This window comes from Thalassophryne amazonica, chromosome 16, assembly GCF_902500255.1.
Source record: "Thalassophryne amazonica chromosome 16, fThaAma1.1, whole genome shotgun sequence".
NCBI lineage: Eukaryota > Metazoa > Chordata > Actinopteri > Batrachoidiformes > Batrachoididae > Thalassophryne > Thalassophryne amazonica.
In genome coordinates this window covers 25,514,702-25,532,218 of record NC_047118.1, presented here as the reverse complement: position 1 = coordinate 25,532,218, position 17,517 = coordinate 25,514,702, and the positions used below count along the sequence as shown (strand labels likewise).

At 37.5% G+C, this 17,517-nt stretch overlaps 1 gene segment (V, D, J or C); it reads left to right on the top strand.

Moving 5' to 3' along the window:
- Nucleotides 1-16,804, top strand: part of LOC117528569 — a 200,431-nt gene extending 183,627 nt beyond the window's left edge. Inside the window, 5 exon segments of the C gene segment in view lie at nt 11,626-11,677; nt 13,960-14,253; nt 15,415-15,762; nt 15,860-16,174; nt 16,299-16,804. Of these exon segments, the coding sequence occupies nt 11,626-11,677; nt 13,960-14,253; nt 15,415-15,762; nt 15,860-16,174; nt 16,299-16,690 (1,401 nt within the window).
- Nucleotides 16,805-17,517: the final 713 nt, after the last annotated feature.

Here is a 17,517-nt window from a genome sequence, read left to right as displayed (position 1 = left end):
GATGATGTGTGTTAAACATACCACTGTCCCAGCTTTTTTGAAATGTGTTGCAGGCATCCATTTCAAAATGAGCAAATATTTGCACAAAAACAATAAAATTTATCAGTGTGAACATTAAATATCTTGTCTTTGTGGTGTATTCAATTGAACATAGGCTGAAGAGGATTTGCAAATCATTGTATTCTGTTTTTATTTACATTTTATACAACATCCCAACTTCATTGGAACTGCGGTTGTACATTCATATCACTGAAGAAGAGTTGCACATCTGAATCTGTGGTTCAAATGACTCACCTATCAAGAAATACCGTAGGAACACTACTTTACATCACCCACACACAAGATACCAATAGCTTCACTGCTAAGTCATTATTTCAGTCCTTTACATTACTGCAAAAAACAGTTGATGCATATTTCAATAAGGTTATATATTGTGGTTCTAAACAATAGAGACAGTGGAACCATTTCATTAAATGTGAAATAATGTTTGAAATACACTCGTAACAGGTTTATTTGAGGAATGGCAAAGAAAAGTAGTCATAATGCCAAATAAAGCAGCCATAAAAGTAAGTGAAACAAAACATTTTGATCAACTGCTGTGTAAAAAGTGGACATGTGTAAACAAAAAGATACTGGAACATTGTTACTCACCATTTGTATCAACTCTCTATGCTAGATTTGGCCAAAGATTCTCAAAGTCAAAGTGTCTTTATTTGTCTCCCTAAGGAGAAATTTGCCTTGGACAGAGGGGTCTGCTACACAACATCACATCCAGTACATAGCACCCATACATCAAAAACAACATAGTAAATCAAAGTTAAAATAGAAATACACAACATTATTAATATATTTGTGCAAATTCCGCAATACATAACCTTATGCTATCTTATCTTCCCTGATCTATCCACTGATTTATGAGCTTCACTGATAATGGAATAAATTAATGTTTATATCGATTATTTTTACAAAGAGGAACCCTGTACCTCCTTCCTGAGTTAAGTAAAATATATTCAGAGTGCAGTACGTGAGACGCATCTGATAAAATATTGTCTGCACATCTGAGAACTGTCTGTTCAAACAACTCTTGGGGAGTTACAGGTACCACCATACCCATGATTTTGCCAGCTATTTTAATCAGATTTAATATTTGAGTTTTTGATTTAACCGTTACATTATGAAACCAGCTAATAATACCATACCGTAACACAGACTCAATTTTTGCTCTGTAGAAAATCAACATACGTAATATTCCTACATACACCAAACAGTCGGAGTCGATGAAGAAAGTGCATGCGCCGGTGGATTCGGGCACAAACGCTTGACACTTGCACGTGCCAGCATAAGTTGTTATCGATGTAAACCCCCAGATATTTATATGAATCCACCTGCTCAATTTTACATCCATGTATGGTGACCACACTACGGTCCCCAACAGCCCTAGGGTTTACCAACATCTCCACTGTTTTATTAGTATTAATCTGCAGTTGATGGACATCACACCAGTTCACAAACCTGTCCACTCCAGATTTGTGACAACTTGAATTTGTACTAGTGTTTAGCAGGCTGAGTATTACAGTGTCATCTGAAAATTTAACAGCATACTGGTTTGGCTGATAGCTGATGCAGTCATTGGTATAAAGTGTAAATAAAAAAGGTGAACTAACACAGCCCTGAGGGGCACCAGTGCTGCTTAAGGCAATATCAGAGCAGACAGAATTGACCTTCACCTGCTGTGACCTGTTTGTCAGAAAAGAGTGATACCACTTAATTAGGAAAGGGTTCACAATCAGCTGAGTCATTTTTTGAAGAAGGACATGTGACCAGATACAATTCAAAGGAGAACTGAAATCAATAAAAAACTAATTTGGCATACGCAGAGGAACTCTCAAGATGCTTTAAAACCAAGTTCATTAGTTAAAATGACATCACTCATACTCTGCTTATCATCGACATCACAGTGGATATTTCCCTTCACATGCATTAGGGGAATATTTTTCCTGGCATGATGACTCAAGGCCTGACATCAGTCTGCCATTATCCATTTCATCACATGTTTCATCCATGGCCTGGAGGAGGGTGGCACATACATGAGGGTGACGAACATAGACTTTCCACCTCCATGCTTAGAAGAAGTCCACTATCGGGTTGAGAAAAGGAGAGTATGGGCTCAAATATAATGTTATGAACTGTGGATGGACCTCAAACCATGTGTGCACCACTTCAGCATGGTGGAATTGTCCCAGACTACCACATATGTGACTCCCCCAGTTTGAGAGCTGCTCTAGTTCATTTACTACCTACAGAAAATGTGGGCATAGACTTCAAGTACTGCTTGTCCATCATTATCCGTAAACCTGTGCGTCCTCAACGCCACATCGTCAACTGCTTAGACCAATTAGGGTCGCGGGGGGCTGGATCCTGTTCCAGCAGTCATTGAGCATGAGGCGGGATACACCCTGAACGGGATGCCAGTCTGTCGCAGGGCTACATTTAGACAAAAAACACATTCACACCCGCATGCACACCTATGGACAATTTAATGGTGCCAATCCACCGAAGGGCCCCTTCGCACATAGTGCGAAGTTTGGATGGAGTGCACACTTAGTGCACATGATGCAGGAATCATGTACAAACTGTGGAATGTTGTCTGCCTCCAACGCCTCATACACCTGTTGCTACAACTATTTGTGCACACAAGCGCCTTAAAGACAAAGTATGTGCTGGCCAAATTCCAGGTAACACGCAGGAACTTCTAACACCGCTTGCATGCCAGTCGCATTCTTCACATGACAACAGACTGAAGATGACCAGTGTCGTACTGCTGTGAAATTTGTGTAAGTTCCCCAGGAGTGTGACTTTGCAAACACACACACTGACACGTGGGTGTGTGAGCTCCACTCACAGGAGGCGTGGCTTCCGACAGAAGCAGCTGTGGTGATGTCATTCTGGACACTCTAGCTACACAACACCTACTGCTTGGACAGTTATGGATGAACAACTGGCCACTGTGAGGCGTGTGTGTCTGATTGCTGTATTTATGTGGACATAAATAAAAGGCAAAGACTATACGCCCAACCATTGGGCAGATAAGTCATACATTGAACATTACATGCCCAACCATTGGGCAGATAAATATAATGTCTTATCTTATTCACCCAACCGTGATCATGTATTTCACACATTTTGTGCATCTAAACTACATTTTTACACCAAAGGCTCTATTGCGACGTATGTTTGACACATTAAACGGCGCCGTCTTTAATTACTGCAAAAACACCGCAATGGATCAAAACAGACAAACCTCATAAGCATTTTGAGCAGAAGCTTGTTAACAATGATGAAACAGTTTTTGAACAAAATGCTGCTTGTTGGCTGTAAGATGATGTTAGTTTGACACAGCTCCATGGGTGTGATGAGCTAAACAGAACTGCTTTAGATCACAGCCCCTCCGCGGGGTGTGAACCTTCCCGCAGCCGACAAAAAATATCTGCTTTTTCCCTCCCGCGTTGAAACCGGAAGTGAGCTTACAAGTGCGCTCATTGGTCAGTTGTGGTTGGGCGTATATGTTCGCGTATTTACTTTATTGAACCAACGGTTGGGCATATAGCCACTCCATAAATGGCAACATATATTGTCGTGGTGCAGCAAGCGAGCGCACACACAGAGCAGACACTGACAGCCCCCAGGTTGAAATGGACCATCAGATCAGAACACGCAGCGGCCAATCTGACCATCACGTCACCCACGTGAGCTCTGTTCCACGTGATACAGTCCACAAGACATGCCTGTTGGGCAGAACGCGCACGCGGCCAACTGGACGCACCTGACCAGTAGATGTGGACATGATCAGAGCCCACTGCTTCTCATTCATGTCATTCCATGACTGTATGTCAGTGACCCTGGGTCATCACCAGAGCAACAGATGGATCATATTTGTGTAGCTCGCTTGATAAATGCAGTGTTTTTATATGGTGTGGGATTGCATTTTTTTTTTATTCCATCTCCTTCCTGATATGAGGCAGAATCCCACAAGTTTCAAAGAACACCTCTGTAGCTCAGTGGCAAAGTCTCCGACTGGGAATTAGAGTTTTTGAAAAGCGCAACTTTGCATCCTGGGTGGTGTGTTTTTTTTTTTGGGGGGGGGGGGGGGGGGGGTTCCACATAAGCAGCACCATGTGCTCCTCCTGGCACTGTTCCTGCTTAATGGACACTGGCGCATGCATGAACTCTTGCACTGGGTTCATGCACACCTGCCCGTCAGCGTGCTGCTTTGTGTGCGATGTTTCAAATCAAATCAAATTAATTTTATTTATATAGCACAAATCACAACAAACAGTTACCCCAAGGCGCTTTATATTGTAAGGCAAAAGCCATACAATAATTACAGAAAAACCCCAATGGTCAAAACGACCCCCTATGAGCAAGCACTTGGCGACAGTGGGAAGGAAAACTCCCTTTTAACAGGAAGAAACCTCCAGCAGAACCATGCTCAGGGAGGAACAGTCTTCTGCTCGGATTGGTTGGGGCTGAGGGGAGAGAATCAGGAAAAAGACATGCTGTGGAAGAGAGCAGAGATCAATCACCAATGATTAAAAGCAGAGTGGTGCATACAGAGCAAAAAGAGGTGAATAAAAAGAAACACGGGGTGCATCATGGGATACCCCCCAGCAGTCTAAGTCTCTGGCAGCATAACTAAGGGATGGTTCAGGGTCACCTGATCCAGCCCTAACTATAAGCTTTTTCAAAAAGGAAAGTTTTAAGATTAATCTTAAAAGTAGAGAGGGTGTCTGTCTCCCTAATCCGAATTGGGAGCTGGTTCCACAGGAGAGGAGCCTGAAAGCTGAAGGCTCTGCCTCCCATTCTATTCTTACAAACCCTAGGAACTGCAAGTAAGCCTGCAGTCTGAGAGTGAAGTGCTCTATTGGGGTGATATGGTACTATGAGGTCCCTAAGATAAGATGGGACCTGATTATTCAAAACCTTATAAGTAAGAAGAAGAATTTTAAATTCTATTCTGGAATTAACAGGGAGCCAATGAAGAGAGGCCAATATGGGTGAAATATGCTCTCTCCTTCTAGTCCCTGTCAGTACTCTAGCTGCAGCATTTTGAATTAAGTGAAGGCTTTTCAGGGAACTTTTAGGACAACCTGATAATAATGAATTGCAATAGTCCAGCCTAGAAGAAATAAATGCATGAATTAGCTTTTCAGCATCACTCTGAGACAAGACCTTTCTAATTTTAGAGATATTGTGCAAATGCAAAAAAGCAGTCCTACATATTTGCTTAATATGCGCATTGAAGGACATCCTGATCAAAAATGACTCCAAGATTTCTCACAGTATTACTGGAGGTCAGGGTAATGCCATCCAGAGTAAGGATCTGGTTAGACACCATGTTTCTAAGATTTGTGGGGCCAAGTACAATAACTTCAATTTTATCTGAATTTAAAAGCAGGAAATTAGAGGTCATCCATGTCTTTATGTCTGAAAGACATTCCTGCAGTTTAACTAATCGGTGTGTGTCCTCTGGCTTCATGGATAGATAAAGCTGGGTATCATCTGCGTAACAATGAAAATTTAAGCAATGCTTTCTAATAATACTGCCTAAGGGAAGTATGTATAAAGTGAATAAAATCGGTCCTAGCACAGAACATTGTGGAACTCCATAATTAACCTTAGTCTGTGAAGAAGACTCCCCATTTACATGAACAAATTATAATCTATTAGATAAATATGATTGAAACTACTGCAGCACAGTGCCTTTAAGACTTATGGCATGCTCTAATCTCTGTAATAAAATTTTATGGTCAACAGTATCAAAAGCTGCACTGAGGTCTAACAGGACAAGCACAGAGATGAGTCCACTGTCTGAGGCCATAAGAAGATCATTTCTTTCATGCACTAATTACGAATTGTTTCTCGCCGTTTTGCTGTTTTTGTCCAAACTCTGTCCAAACTTGGCACTATGTGTGAAGGGGCCATAACCTGCGTGTCTTTGTATGTGGAAGGAAGCCAGAGCACCCAGAGAGAACCCACACAATCATGGGGAGAACACGCAAACTCCACAGAGAAAGGCCACAGTTGGGAATCGAACCCATGAGCTTCTTGCTGTGAGGCAACAGTGCTAACCACAAAGGCACCATGCTGCCCGCATTGGGAACCATATGTTTCTTTGTTCTTTTCTCTTTTTTTTTCTTTTTACCAATAATGCAGATACTTTTGAGTTGTTGCTAGTTGAGTTGAAAGAGTCAAATCATATGTGATATGTGTGTGTATTTCATTTTGAAACAGTGATACTTTGATGTTAACTTGTGTCATTTTGAACAGGTGATTTACATTCAGCCAACAAATGACTTAAATGTAATGTGTACTGTATCCAGGCAATAGAAAAACATGTTTAGAGTTTTGAAAACGTGTCTATCTTGAAACACTATGTAACAAATTTTTATTTTTGTTTTGTTCCTGGGTACACGGTGTGTTTTCCTAACCTGTTATGCCTTAAATAAATAGAAAATAGCTGTTATTCCACAGAAACTTTGCTTCTGTGATCAGGACATTGATATTTTGAAATTTGTCTGTTTTCAAGAATATTCTCGTTTCACCTTCACTACAACTGAGTAGTCTTCTAGAATATTCTTTAACTGCTAGAAATGTCTAGAATTTTCTAGAAGTTTCCAGAATTATCTAGAAATTTCAAGAAACTTTTAGAACTTTGTAGAACATTGAAAAAAAAAATAAAATCAAAGTTTGTGCTGAATGTAGTCATTTTTCCATAGACTTTAGACATAAGCCATTGAAATATAACACTTAGAAGCCAGGAACAAAAATTGTGTTACAAAGTGAAATCTGTGTTGAGCTATTGTAAAAAAAAAAAAAAAAGAAATGTCATACACTTCCAGCTCAAACTATTTCACTGTCACCTTCCATTCTCAAAGCAACACATCAAAGTTATTTAGGTATCAGTGTCTTGCATAATGAATAAGTGAGACATTCTAATCTACGCAAGACAGGGATTGAACCATCAATCTCCACCTTTAACACAAACTCATTCTAACTTACAGATTTGGTTCACAGTGATGCCAATCATGTGGTCCAACCAAGCGGTGGCCAATAAGAAGCAATCTGTGTGTGAATTCAGTGTTTTTCATGAATTTTCCTCAAGTCAGTCTCCACTTATTTCAAAACTATTATATTTCAAATACTTTTCAAATTGCTCTCTCTCTCTCTCTCTCTCTCTCTCTCTCTCTCTCTCTCTCTCTCTCTCTCTCTCTCTCTCTCTCTCTCTATGTATATATAAAATTTAAATGACATGTTTAAGACAAAACTAAATGTCATTTGATCATAGTGCCACTGAGCATGATCAGCACCACGGACAGTGACACATTCTCTTGTAAAATGATGTGAGTGTGCTTTAACGGAAGTGAACTTCAACTTGATGAACTTAACTTTAAACAAATATCTGTCCGTGAAAGCAAACAAAATGTGAGCTGTTCATAAAATATGAATGAGAAAAAATTTCAGGTCATATGACCAAAAAGTAAAGTGGGATATCAAGGAAACTGATGATATGGGAAGGGAGTTACATTAATTGTTGTATATTGTACTCAAGGAAAAAATAGTGGTAGCCTTCAGTGGACATGTTGGAGAAGTGAACAAAGATCACGAGAAGGTGATGGTGTTAAAGAGAGAAATATGGAAGGGCAGATTATGATGGTTTTTGTTAAAAGGATGGACATGGCTGTGACAAATGCATATTTTACAGTTTTTGCCAATTGCTTACACACATTTTCCAAAATTCAGCTCACTGTGTCAAAACTCTACAGACAAGCAAGATAAGACACATTTGTTGTAAAACTTCTCACAGCTCTGTCAAAATGAAACCCTATAATCCAACCTAACAATCTCTACTAAATATGTCATTCTAGCAACAAAATGATACACACATGCACCATTTTGAAGCACTTTCAAATCAACAGCAGCACACTGATGTGTTTTTACACAAAACACTGAAGTCAATATATTTTTATTTACTTTTTTCCCAAACAAGAGCTGAAACTGGACAGTAGTTAGCAACAAAAGTATCATTTCCATGTTTTTATTTTATTTTTTTATTTATTTTTTTTTTACAAAGAAATAGAAATTTCTTACAAATACCTAAGAAAGAAAGATAGAGTACTGTACAGTTCAAATTCAAAACAAGTGTTCACAGTACTGTAGTTTACATAGATGGTACAATGGGCAACAGTAACATCAGAATGATGTTGGACTTGACAGTACTATCTGCTGTGTGGCGGCTGAGGTTTGAGTTGACCCTTTGTCCACACTCTAAAAAATGAACCACTCAATGAGGAAAAAGTGATGGAACAATTTCCATATATTTTCTTATAAGTTATTTTACTGTAGCTTCACTAAATAAAGTTTTTTTTTTTCAACTTCCATATCTAGACAAGACTTGTGGCATTATGAAATAACTAAATTGAAACAACAAAAGAAAAAAAAATTCAAATTGTTACATCACTTTTTCTCATTGAGACAGCACCTTTTTTAGAGTGCAGCTTCCCTCAGTGTGAGGCCGTGGTGCATCAACTGGTCCACCAAAATTGGTTGAATGTCATCTCAAACATTTCTCCTTCTTGCTCTTCTTTGTCTTTGTCCTTGTCCTCTTTCTCTGGGTGTTACCGCCTCCATGATTGCAGATTTGACAAAATGTTTTACCTGGAAGTTGAAGGAGGAGCCTGTTCAGGGAGTAGGTAAGACAAAGGCAGGGAGGTGGTGAAGAAATGATCAATGACTGGACAACTACTGCAGAAGTGATGTGAGAGACAGTGAGGTATGATCTTGGTACGACATCTCAGAGGAAGGAAGACAAGATGATGTAGTGGTGGAATGAATCAGTTTAGGAAAGTATACAACTGGACACACAATACATGGGAATACCTTGTTGGATATTATGTTTCATGGCTAGTTTGTCTGTGATATAAATCATAATATAACTTGCTAATACCTTCAAATCTCCTTATAATGATAATAATAATAACAATATCCTCATGTTTCCTATGGAACGCCATGAGGTATGCTGTTCATCTGCCTATCATGCCACACTGACAAACACACTTTTACTTTTACACATAATGTTTATATAACAACGCGAGCAACACACGTACATGGACATCAGCACTTTTTCTGGCACATTCCACCGTTACAGGAGTTTTTTTTTTCATGGAAAAAGAAGCCGAGGGACGCGCCACCGTGCCGCTCTTGACGCGGCACAAAACCACCTCGGTGTTGGTCTCTCAGGACGGCTTTCAGACGGATTCCGGTTGCTTTTCTGTCATGTGAATATCTGAGAAATTGAACTTGAGCTGGACAAGCCCCAACATGTCCCGTGAGGCTTCATCACGGCATTTCTTTGCGCCAAGCGGCTGCACCACGACGCGCCGAACTCCTCCGCACGTCTGTCTTAATGTTCCGGAAAAAGTGCTGATGTCCACGTCTTTTCACAATTCCTGTGCTAGTCAGAGGACATACCGGATCAAGACAGCGTCCAGTTTAGAAATGAACGGCACATTTCACTGTTACAGGAGTTTTTGTCATGGAAAGAGGAACAAAGGCAGAGGAATTCCGCACGTCGTAGTGGAGCTGCATGGCGAAAAGAAACGCCGTGATGAAACCTCACAGGTCATGTTCTGGCATGTTCAGCTCATGCACAATCACAATCGGATATTCACACGACTGGAAAGCAACCGGAATCCGACTGAAATCCACCTTTAAGCCGTCCTGTGAGACCAACACCGAGGTGGTTTTGTCCCGCGTAATGAACGGCTCCGTGGCGCATCCCTCGGCTTCTTTTTCCATGAAAAAAAAAACTCCTGTAACGGTAGAATGTGCCGGAAAAAGTGCTGAAGTCCACATCTTCTGCCTTTTTGTGAAAGTCAGACGAGGTCCCGGATCAACAAAGCTTTCACATTGGAAATGATCTGGTTGTTTGTGTGGGGTGTCAGCCTGTCGATGGGGGCTGGGAGCGCGCCGCGCTCTCAGCAGTTGTGGGCCGTCCTTAAAGGGACAGTAACACCCCGTAATCTGTTTAATCCCCATAAAATCGTCCCTGAAAGCCATATTAATTTTTTGAATGGTGTCCACCTGGAGGTCTCTCACAGTTTCTGGAAAAAAATTGATGCAACAAAGATCCAAATCGCTCAGACATTTATTCGCAATAAAAAATAGACGAGAGGGGTAGACCACACCTCACTCAAAGCCTGCTCACAGGCGAATGAAGCAACCGACAGGCATGAAAAAACTCACGTATGCGCATGTGGGTTCAAGCTTGGCTGACGCAATCACACGTGATTCAAATCCATATGGTTTTTGAAAAAAATAATAAGGTCGGATGCTTTTCTAACAGACCTCGTATTTGACATTTTAACATTATTTTTTGTACTGTGAAGTGTAACCTTCATGTTGGAACATTTGGAGCTGCAGAGACGTCTGAAAAAGAGGAAGTTTTCACTAACTGTTTGAAAACACATCAGTCAATCACAGGAAGTGAATATCTCAAGGGAAATCCTTAATAAACGGCACATTGGGAAATGTTGCATCAGTAAATCATTCAAGCTTTTCTTGGTTTGAGGTTTAATATTTGTATTAGAGGCACATCGCTATATATTACTGTGATGGCTACTTTGACTACTGGGGGAAAGGGACACAAGTCACAGTAACTTCTGGTAAGTAAAGCTCTCCTGCTCAATATTATTCAAATTCTTTTTTTTTATTTTTATGCTATTATAAACTGTTTTGGCAAACGTTGACATAATCTGTAAGACACATAAGAGAAAATCCAAAGAAACTTCTGCTGTGTGATTTTCTTCTCAACTTTTATGTTATATAATGCTAGTTGTAAAACATGTTTTGGCATTGACATACTGTTCAAATATGTCACTGTGATGGGTTTGACTACTGGGGAAAAGGTACAATGGTGACTGTCACATCAGGTAAAGTCATATTTTGGTTCATTTTTCATTTTTGTCCTCCAAAATAGAATAATTATGCTGTTTAATATGGAATAATGTAAATTTCAATCCACCAACTGTTTTTGTACACTGCCTGTGTCTGAATATTACACTGTGACTACGCTTTTGATTACTGGGGAAAAGGCACCATGGTGACTGTAACCACAGGTAAGTGACTCATAATTATTTCCACAATTGTGTCTTTAAATTGAAAAAGACATTTTATACTTCATGAGAATCTTAGTTGTGACTCTGTGCGTTTTTATATAATGTGTTGACTTTGTGTTGTTGTTGTTGGTTGGTAAAGGTTTTTTTGTTGTTGATGTTGTTTTTTAAAGATATGAATGCAAATTAAAAAATTTAATCTTTTAGTCACATCAGTATGTTTTCAGGAAGTCAGGTCTAATGAACAGTGATATCAAGTGATAATTTATACTTTGATTTTGTTCACAGTATAAAAACCATCGTGTGCTTAATTAATCAGGATTTTTTTCTTGTCCTCAATTAAAAATTTCTTGATTTCATCAGTTGAGTTATTCATCCTGAATGTTTAACATGAGGTAATGCCACAGTTATAAGTTTTTTGTCACAAACTTACACTGACTCTGTGAACTGTGAGTACTGGGCTTTTGACTATTGGGGAAAAGGAACAATGGTAACGGTGACATCAGGTAAGAATTTTAAAACTATTTAACAATTATGGTAATGTATGTTTTATTCTGTGTAATAACTTAAGTTATACATTTCTCTTTTGTTATGTGTCAGATCAAATGTCCAAGACGGTTAAATGTTTAAAAAATATTAAAATATGTATAGTCAGATGGGCTTATGGAAACTTTATGGTCAGTTATTTATTTATTTATTTATTCATTCATTTATTTGATTTATGGGGGGTGTTGGGGGTGTATTTACTCCATCACCCTTTTTATATTAAGAACGAGGTAGATTATTCAGTGTGTTACCACGCTGCTTTTGATTACTGGGGAAAAGGAACAATAGTAATTGTGTCATCAGGTAAGATCTGTAAAACTATTTAATTGTGGCAGTGTATGTTTAGTGTGTAATGTTTAAGGTATAAATTTCCATCATGTTTAATCTCACATTAAATGTTCAAGCCTCTTAAAAGTTTAAAAAGAAATTTAAAAAAATGTATAGTCAGGTGGGATCATGGAAAATTAACAGACAGTTTGTGTTTTTTGAAATATGTGGTTATATATTTATAGGTGTGTGGGGGTATATTTAGAACAATAACGTTTTCATACGAACAATGAAGTACATTCATCAGTGTGTTACTATGATGCTTTTGACTACTGGGGAAAAGGAACAGTTGTAGCAGTGTCATCAGGTAAGATTTTTAAAACTATTTAATGATGGCAGTGTATGTTTTAGTTTGTGTGATGTTTAAGGAATAAATTTCCATCATATTACATCTCGTAACAAATGTCCACATCTTTAAATATAAAAAAAAACAAAACTATAAAGTGTCTGTAGTCAGATGTACTCCTGTAAAATTTACAGATAGTTTTTTGACGTGTAGAGCTAAATATGTATATTTTTGTTTTGTATTTTTGGGAGGAGGTATATTTAGTACTGTAGAGTTTTCATACTGAGAATGAAGCTGATTAATTAGTGTGTTATTACAATGCTTTTGGCTACTGGGGAAAAGGAACAGTTGTAACAGTGTCCTCAGGTAAGATTATTAAAACTATTTAATTATGGCAATGTATGTTTTAGTCTGTGTAACGTTTAAATTATAAATTCTCATAACAAATATCCAAGCCTTTTGGAATTATAAAAAACAAATAAACAAACAAAAAGTCTATTGTCAGATGGACACATGGAAAATTTACAGACAGCTGTTTTGTTTTTTGGAATATATAGTTAAATATATATAGTTTTTTGGGGGTGGGGTAATATTTAGTACTGTAGAGTTTTCATACTAAGAATGAAGTAGATTGAGCAGTGTGTTACTACGGTGTTTTTGACTACTGGGGAAAAGGGACTGCAGTCACTGTCACTTCAGGTAAGAATAGATTGTATTTCATAAATAATAAGAAAATTGGAACAATGTTTTCTCCTTGTAATAATTTGTTAAATTGCTTTCTGTAGGATGACTGCAGTTAATGTGCGTTTTACATGTCCCTTCATCCAACTTGAACAATTAGCAGTTTGTTTACAGGATTGTTGATGAATTATGTCTTAAAAGAAAAGTTACTGCTGTATTTGTCACGAAACTCAAGACTACAACAAATTATTGTCATGTACCTTAATGCAGAGGGTCTCTTGAGATCATCACTATGTTGAACAGGATAATTTGACTGGTTTTGAGATCAGTAGAATTTCAGATATAAGAATTTGTAATACAAAATGGCATTTTGTATTTACTGAAAGTGAAAGAACATTGTATTGTAGTTAGTGAGGGTTTCTGTATTTTACAAACAGTGAAAATACTTCCTTGAGGTCTGAAAAACTGAAACATTATGGTGCATTTTCTTTGTTTCATAAGACAATATTTGACATGCTGAGAAATATAAAAGTAATAGGAACAGTCACATTGATATCCATAATGTCTCAATGCATTTGAATGCTTAATTTAATTTAATTTTATACGGAGATTGTCTTTTTGAAAAGAGAAAAGTCACAGTTTTGTAATATAATATGGTTTGCATCTTAAAATACATATTTTCAATCAGTGTTATAGGGAGGAACAAAAAAGACGACTTTTTTTTGGAGACAAAAAATTATTGGTTTTATGAACCAAAAAAACAAGATGCTCTGACTTATACATTTCATGCTGTTTCTCTTTTGTATATTTTGACACACTTGCAGTTTGAATATTTAGTATAATAATTTTGATTTCATCTTTGGTGTGTTACAGTGTTTATTGACGTTATCTCAGTGGCTTCTTGTTCAGAGAATGTTAGTTTGATTTCACAACTCATTCTTTTCTCAGCGACACCAAGTGGGCCGACAGTGTTTCCTCTGAAGTCATGTACTTCTGGCTCTGGAGACGTGACTCTGGCCTGCCTGGCCACCAACTTCACACCCTCCACTGTGACATTCTCATGGAACAAAAATGGAGCTGCCATGACTGACTTCATTCAGTATCCTCCAGTGCAGAAAGGCAGCGTTTACATGGGAGTCAGTCAAATCAGAGTAACTCGAGACGAATGGGAAGCAAGTAAAAATATTCAGTGTTCTGTGACACATGCAGCTGGAAACAGTCAAGCTGTCTTTACACGTACCGGTAAGTCCTTTATTATTTATTATCAAAAGTCATTGAGATAAGACGCATTTGTGTTTATTAAAAAAATAAATACATTAAGGTGTTTAATTCAACAAAATAATGTATCATGTAAAGTTTACACAATGCTATTGGCAGTATCTACAGACTGTGAAAATATTTTTAATAATAAAATAAATAATTTCATGAATCCTTAGTCATGGTAAATGATAAATATTACTATAAATACAACACACCAAAAATATGTAATATATTATTATTATTATTATTATTATTATTATTATTATTATTATTATTATTATTATTATTATTATTATTATTATTATTATTATTATTATATCATTTTTACTGTCCACAAGAACTTTTTGGATTAATGTCTATTAAAAAAAAAACTGGTAATCAAGAAACAAGACCCACTCACAAGAAATCCACAGATGATTTGGACAGTTTCAAAAAATATGCTCTATCTGCAATTTTAAATAAAGAAACAAAGTATAAGCACAAATAAAATCAGAAAATTTCATCCAACCAGTAAATATTCTGTAATTTCAAAAACCGTATGTAATCAAAAAGGCTGCAAATAAAAAAGAAATGACCCAAACTCAAAACATAAATAAATAAATAAATAAATAAGGATAATATCACTTTCTGACATTTTGGATAATCATGTACTTGTTAAAATATCAGCAAATTAGCAAGATTTTATATAAAGTGATAAGCAAATTAACAAATGCAACAAATGTAATCGATAAGAAATATAAATGTCAAACCTAAATTGCACAATATAATTCCAGTTAAAACAGACTAACATCCTATCCCACACACATTTTAAACATCTTTTAAACACTTTTTTGTTTGTTTTTGTTGAACAAGTTTGCTTCAAGTTATTCTCTAATATTACATTTTTAAACTTTAATCTGCTCCACTTCATTTTTGTTTGCCTGAACAATGTACATGCGGAAATTTGCGCAGAAAGATTTTAATATTTTTCTAGATTTAATTTTTTCTTGACTACATAACCTTTTTTCTTTTGACACATCATGTGAGTGTCATCATTACGTTAAAGTCACGTTCTTTGTCACATCACAAACCTTGACTGAACATTGAAATGTTATTTATATTATAAACTCTGATTTCTGCTTGTGTATATCTTCTGTATTTCAGTGGTGATCTACAAAGAACCAACTCTGAAGGTTTTGGCTTCCTGTGAGGACGACAGCGAGCCTTCTTTCTCCTGCATTGCCAAAGATTTTTCGCCAAACTTTTTTCAGTTCAAGTGGCTCAAAAATGAAGAGGAAGTCAGCAACCCGAAATATGAAATGCAAACAGCTTCTTCCACAAGACAAGATGAGAATGGAACGACTGTGTACACTGCAGCGAGTTTTCTTACAGTCCAGCCCAGTGACTGGACGAGCGACACAACGTACACATGTGTGTTTACAGGCAAAAACAACACTGAATACAAAAACTCCACTGGAATTGTGAAATATGCAAGTTCAAGTGGAAAAGACGGTGAGTAAAAATCTATTTTTGATCTGAAATGTCTGAAGTTGGTGTTCATTTTTCATTGTTTTAAAGATGGTGTACTTGTCAAATTCTGACACAATAGGTCATTGCAGTGAAGCAGCTGTGGAAATAAAAATTACAGAACCCTCAATCGAGGAGCTATTTTTATATAAAAAAGCACAAGTAATCTGCCAAGTCGTGCAAAATCAACCTGATGTTGAGAAAATTTACTGGGAGGATGAGAACGGACAAGAAATGGCTGATGCCTCAATCGTTCCAAAGAAAGGAAATAAAGGACCGTTCAGCCTTCCGCTCGACATCCTGTATGACGAGTGGAGCAAAGGGATAAAACGCAACTGTGTTGTTGAGCATTCAGATTTGTATGACACAATGAAGAAATCCTATGAAAGAAAGATCGGTATGAAAAATATTCAGCTGGCACGCACAAAATGTCTAACAAACAAGTCTTCTTAATATCTGACATCCTCCAAGGTGTAGTTTTATCTGTAGCAGGAAGGCTAACTGTTGTCTCGTGATTCCAGGTGGAGCGATTAAACGTCCGCTGGCGTTTCTGCTGCCTCCAGTAGAGCAACCGAGAAATAATCTGGTGACCCTGACTTGCTTTGTGAAAGACTTCTTTCCCAAAGAGGTGGCTGTGTCTTGGCTTGTCGATGACGAACCTGCAGATCCAAAAACATACGGGTTCAATACCACAAACCCTGTCGAAAATGACGGCTTCTATTCTATCTACAGCCAGTTTTCGTTCCAACTGGACCAGTGGAAAAACGACATGGTGTATAGCTGTGTGGTTTACCACGAGTCTGTGCTCAACACAACTAAGGTCATTGTCAGGTCCACGGGGCAGAAATCATTTGACAAATCCAACGTGGTCAACCTCAACATGAACGTCCCTGATAACTGCCAGGCCCAGTAGATGTCATGTTGTGTCTCTGTGTCTTCTGCTGCGTTTTGTTGAATGTTTGTTGCTTGTGATATGATGGTCTGTTTCTTTTTAATGCACATTTAAAATAAAATAATCTATTTGCAGCTTTGTTGATGTTTGTCTTCTGCTGTTTGTGTCTTTGACTAAAATTTGGAGTTTTGTGTTCACTTACAAATGTGCTGTTCTTAGTGTCACAGACAGCAGCGAAAATGATACATTAATTTTTCTGCATGAAAATCACCACCAATCATAAGTGTCTTTAAAACTAACAAGTTGCAAAAATATTGCAATAAATCCATGTTTCTTTGTCCCAAAATAGTCAAAAATCTTTGTGTCCTTAAACTGTCTTTATGTGTTGTCTCTGCTGGGTCTTGCTCTCCTCTCAAAGTATAACCATGGCAGGAGTTTTTATTTTGACCTAAATCAGGCTTTTTCTTCTCATTAGTGAAATAGATATTAAATATTATCATCCACAAGCCGACCCTGACACGTCACATAAACAGAGGAATCTTTCAAAAGCAATTCAGGATCATCCTACTGCTACATTTTAAAATTTAAAGGTACAGACTAAATAATCAGGCCTTAGCTTTATTATTTATCAACTGTAAGAATCATTAGAATAGTAAAATTATTACTAGTGTTGTTGTGGTGCCCAAGTCTGGTCTTGGTCTCGAGAACGGTCCCATGACCCCCTTTTCACTCACATGGATTTATCTCAGAATTTAAACCAATTGTACTCGACCTCGTCTCTGTCTCAGACAAAGAATAATTATACACAGTTATTAAATTATAACGACAATTATCATCATAACAACTAG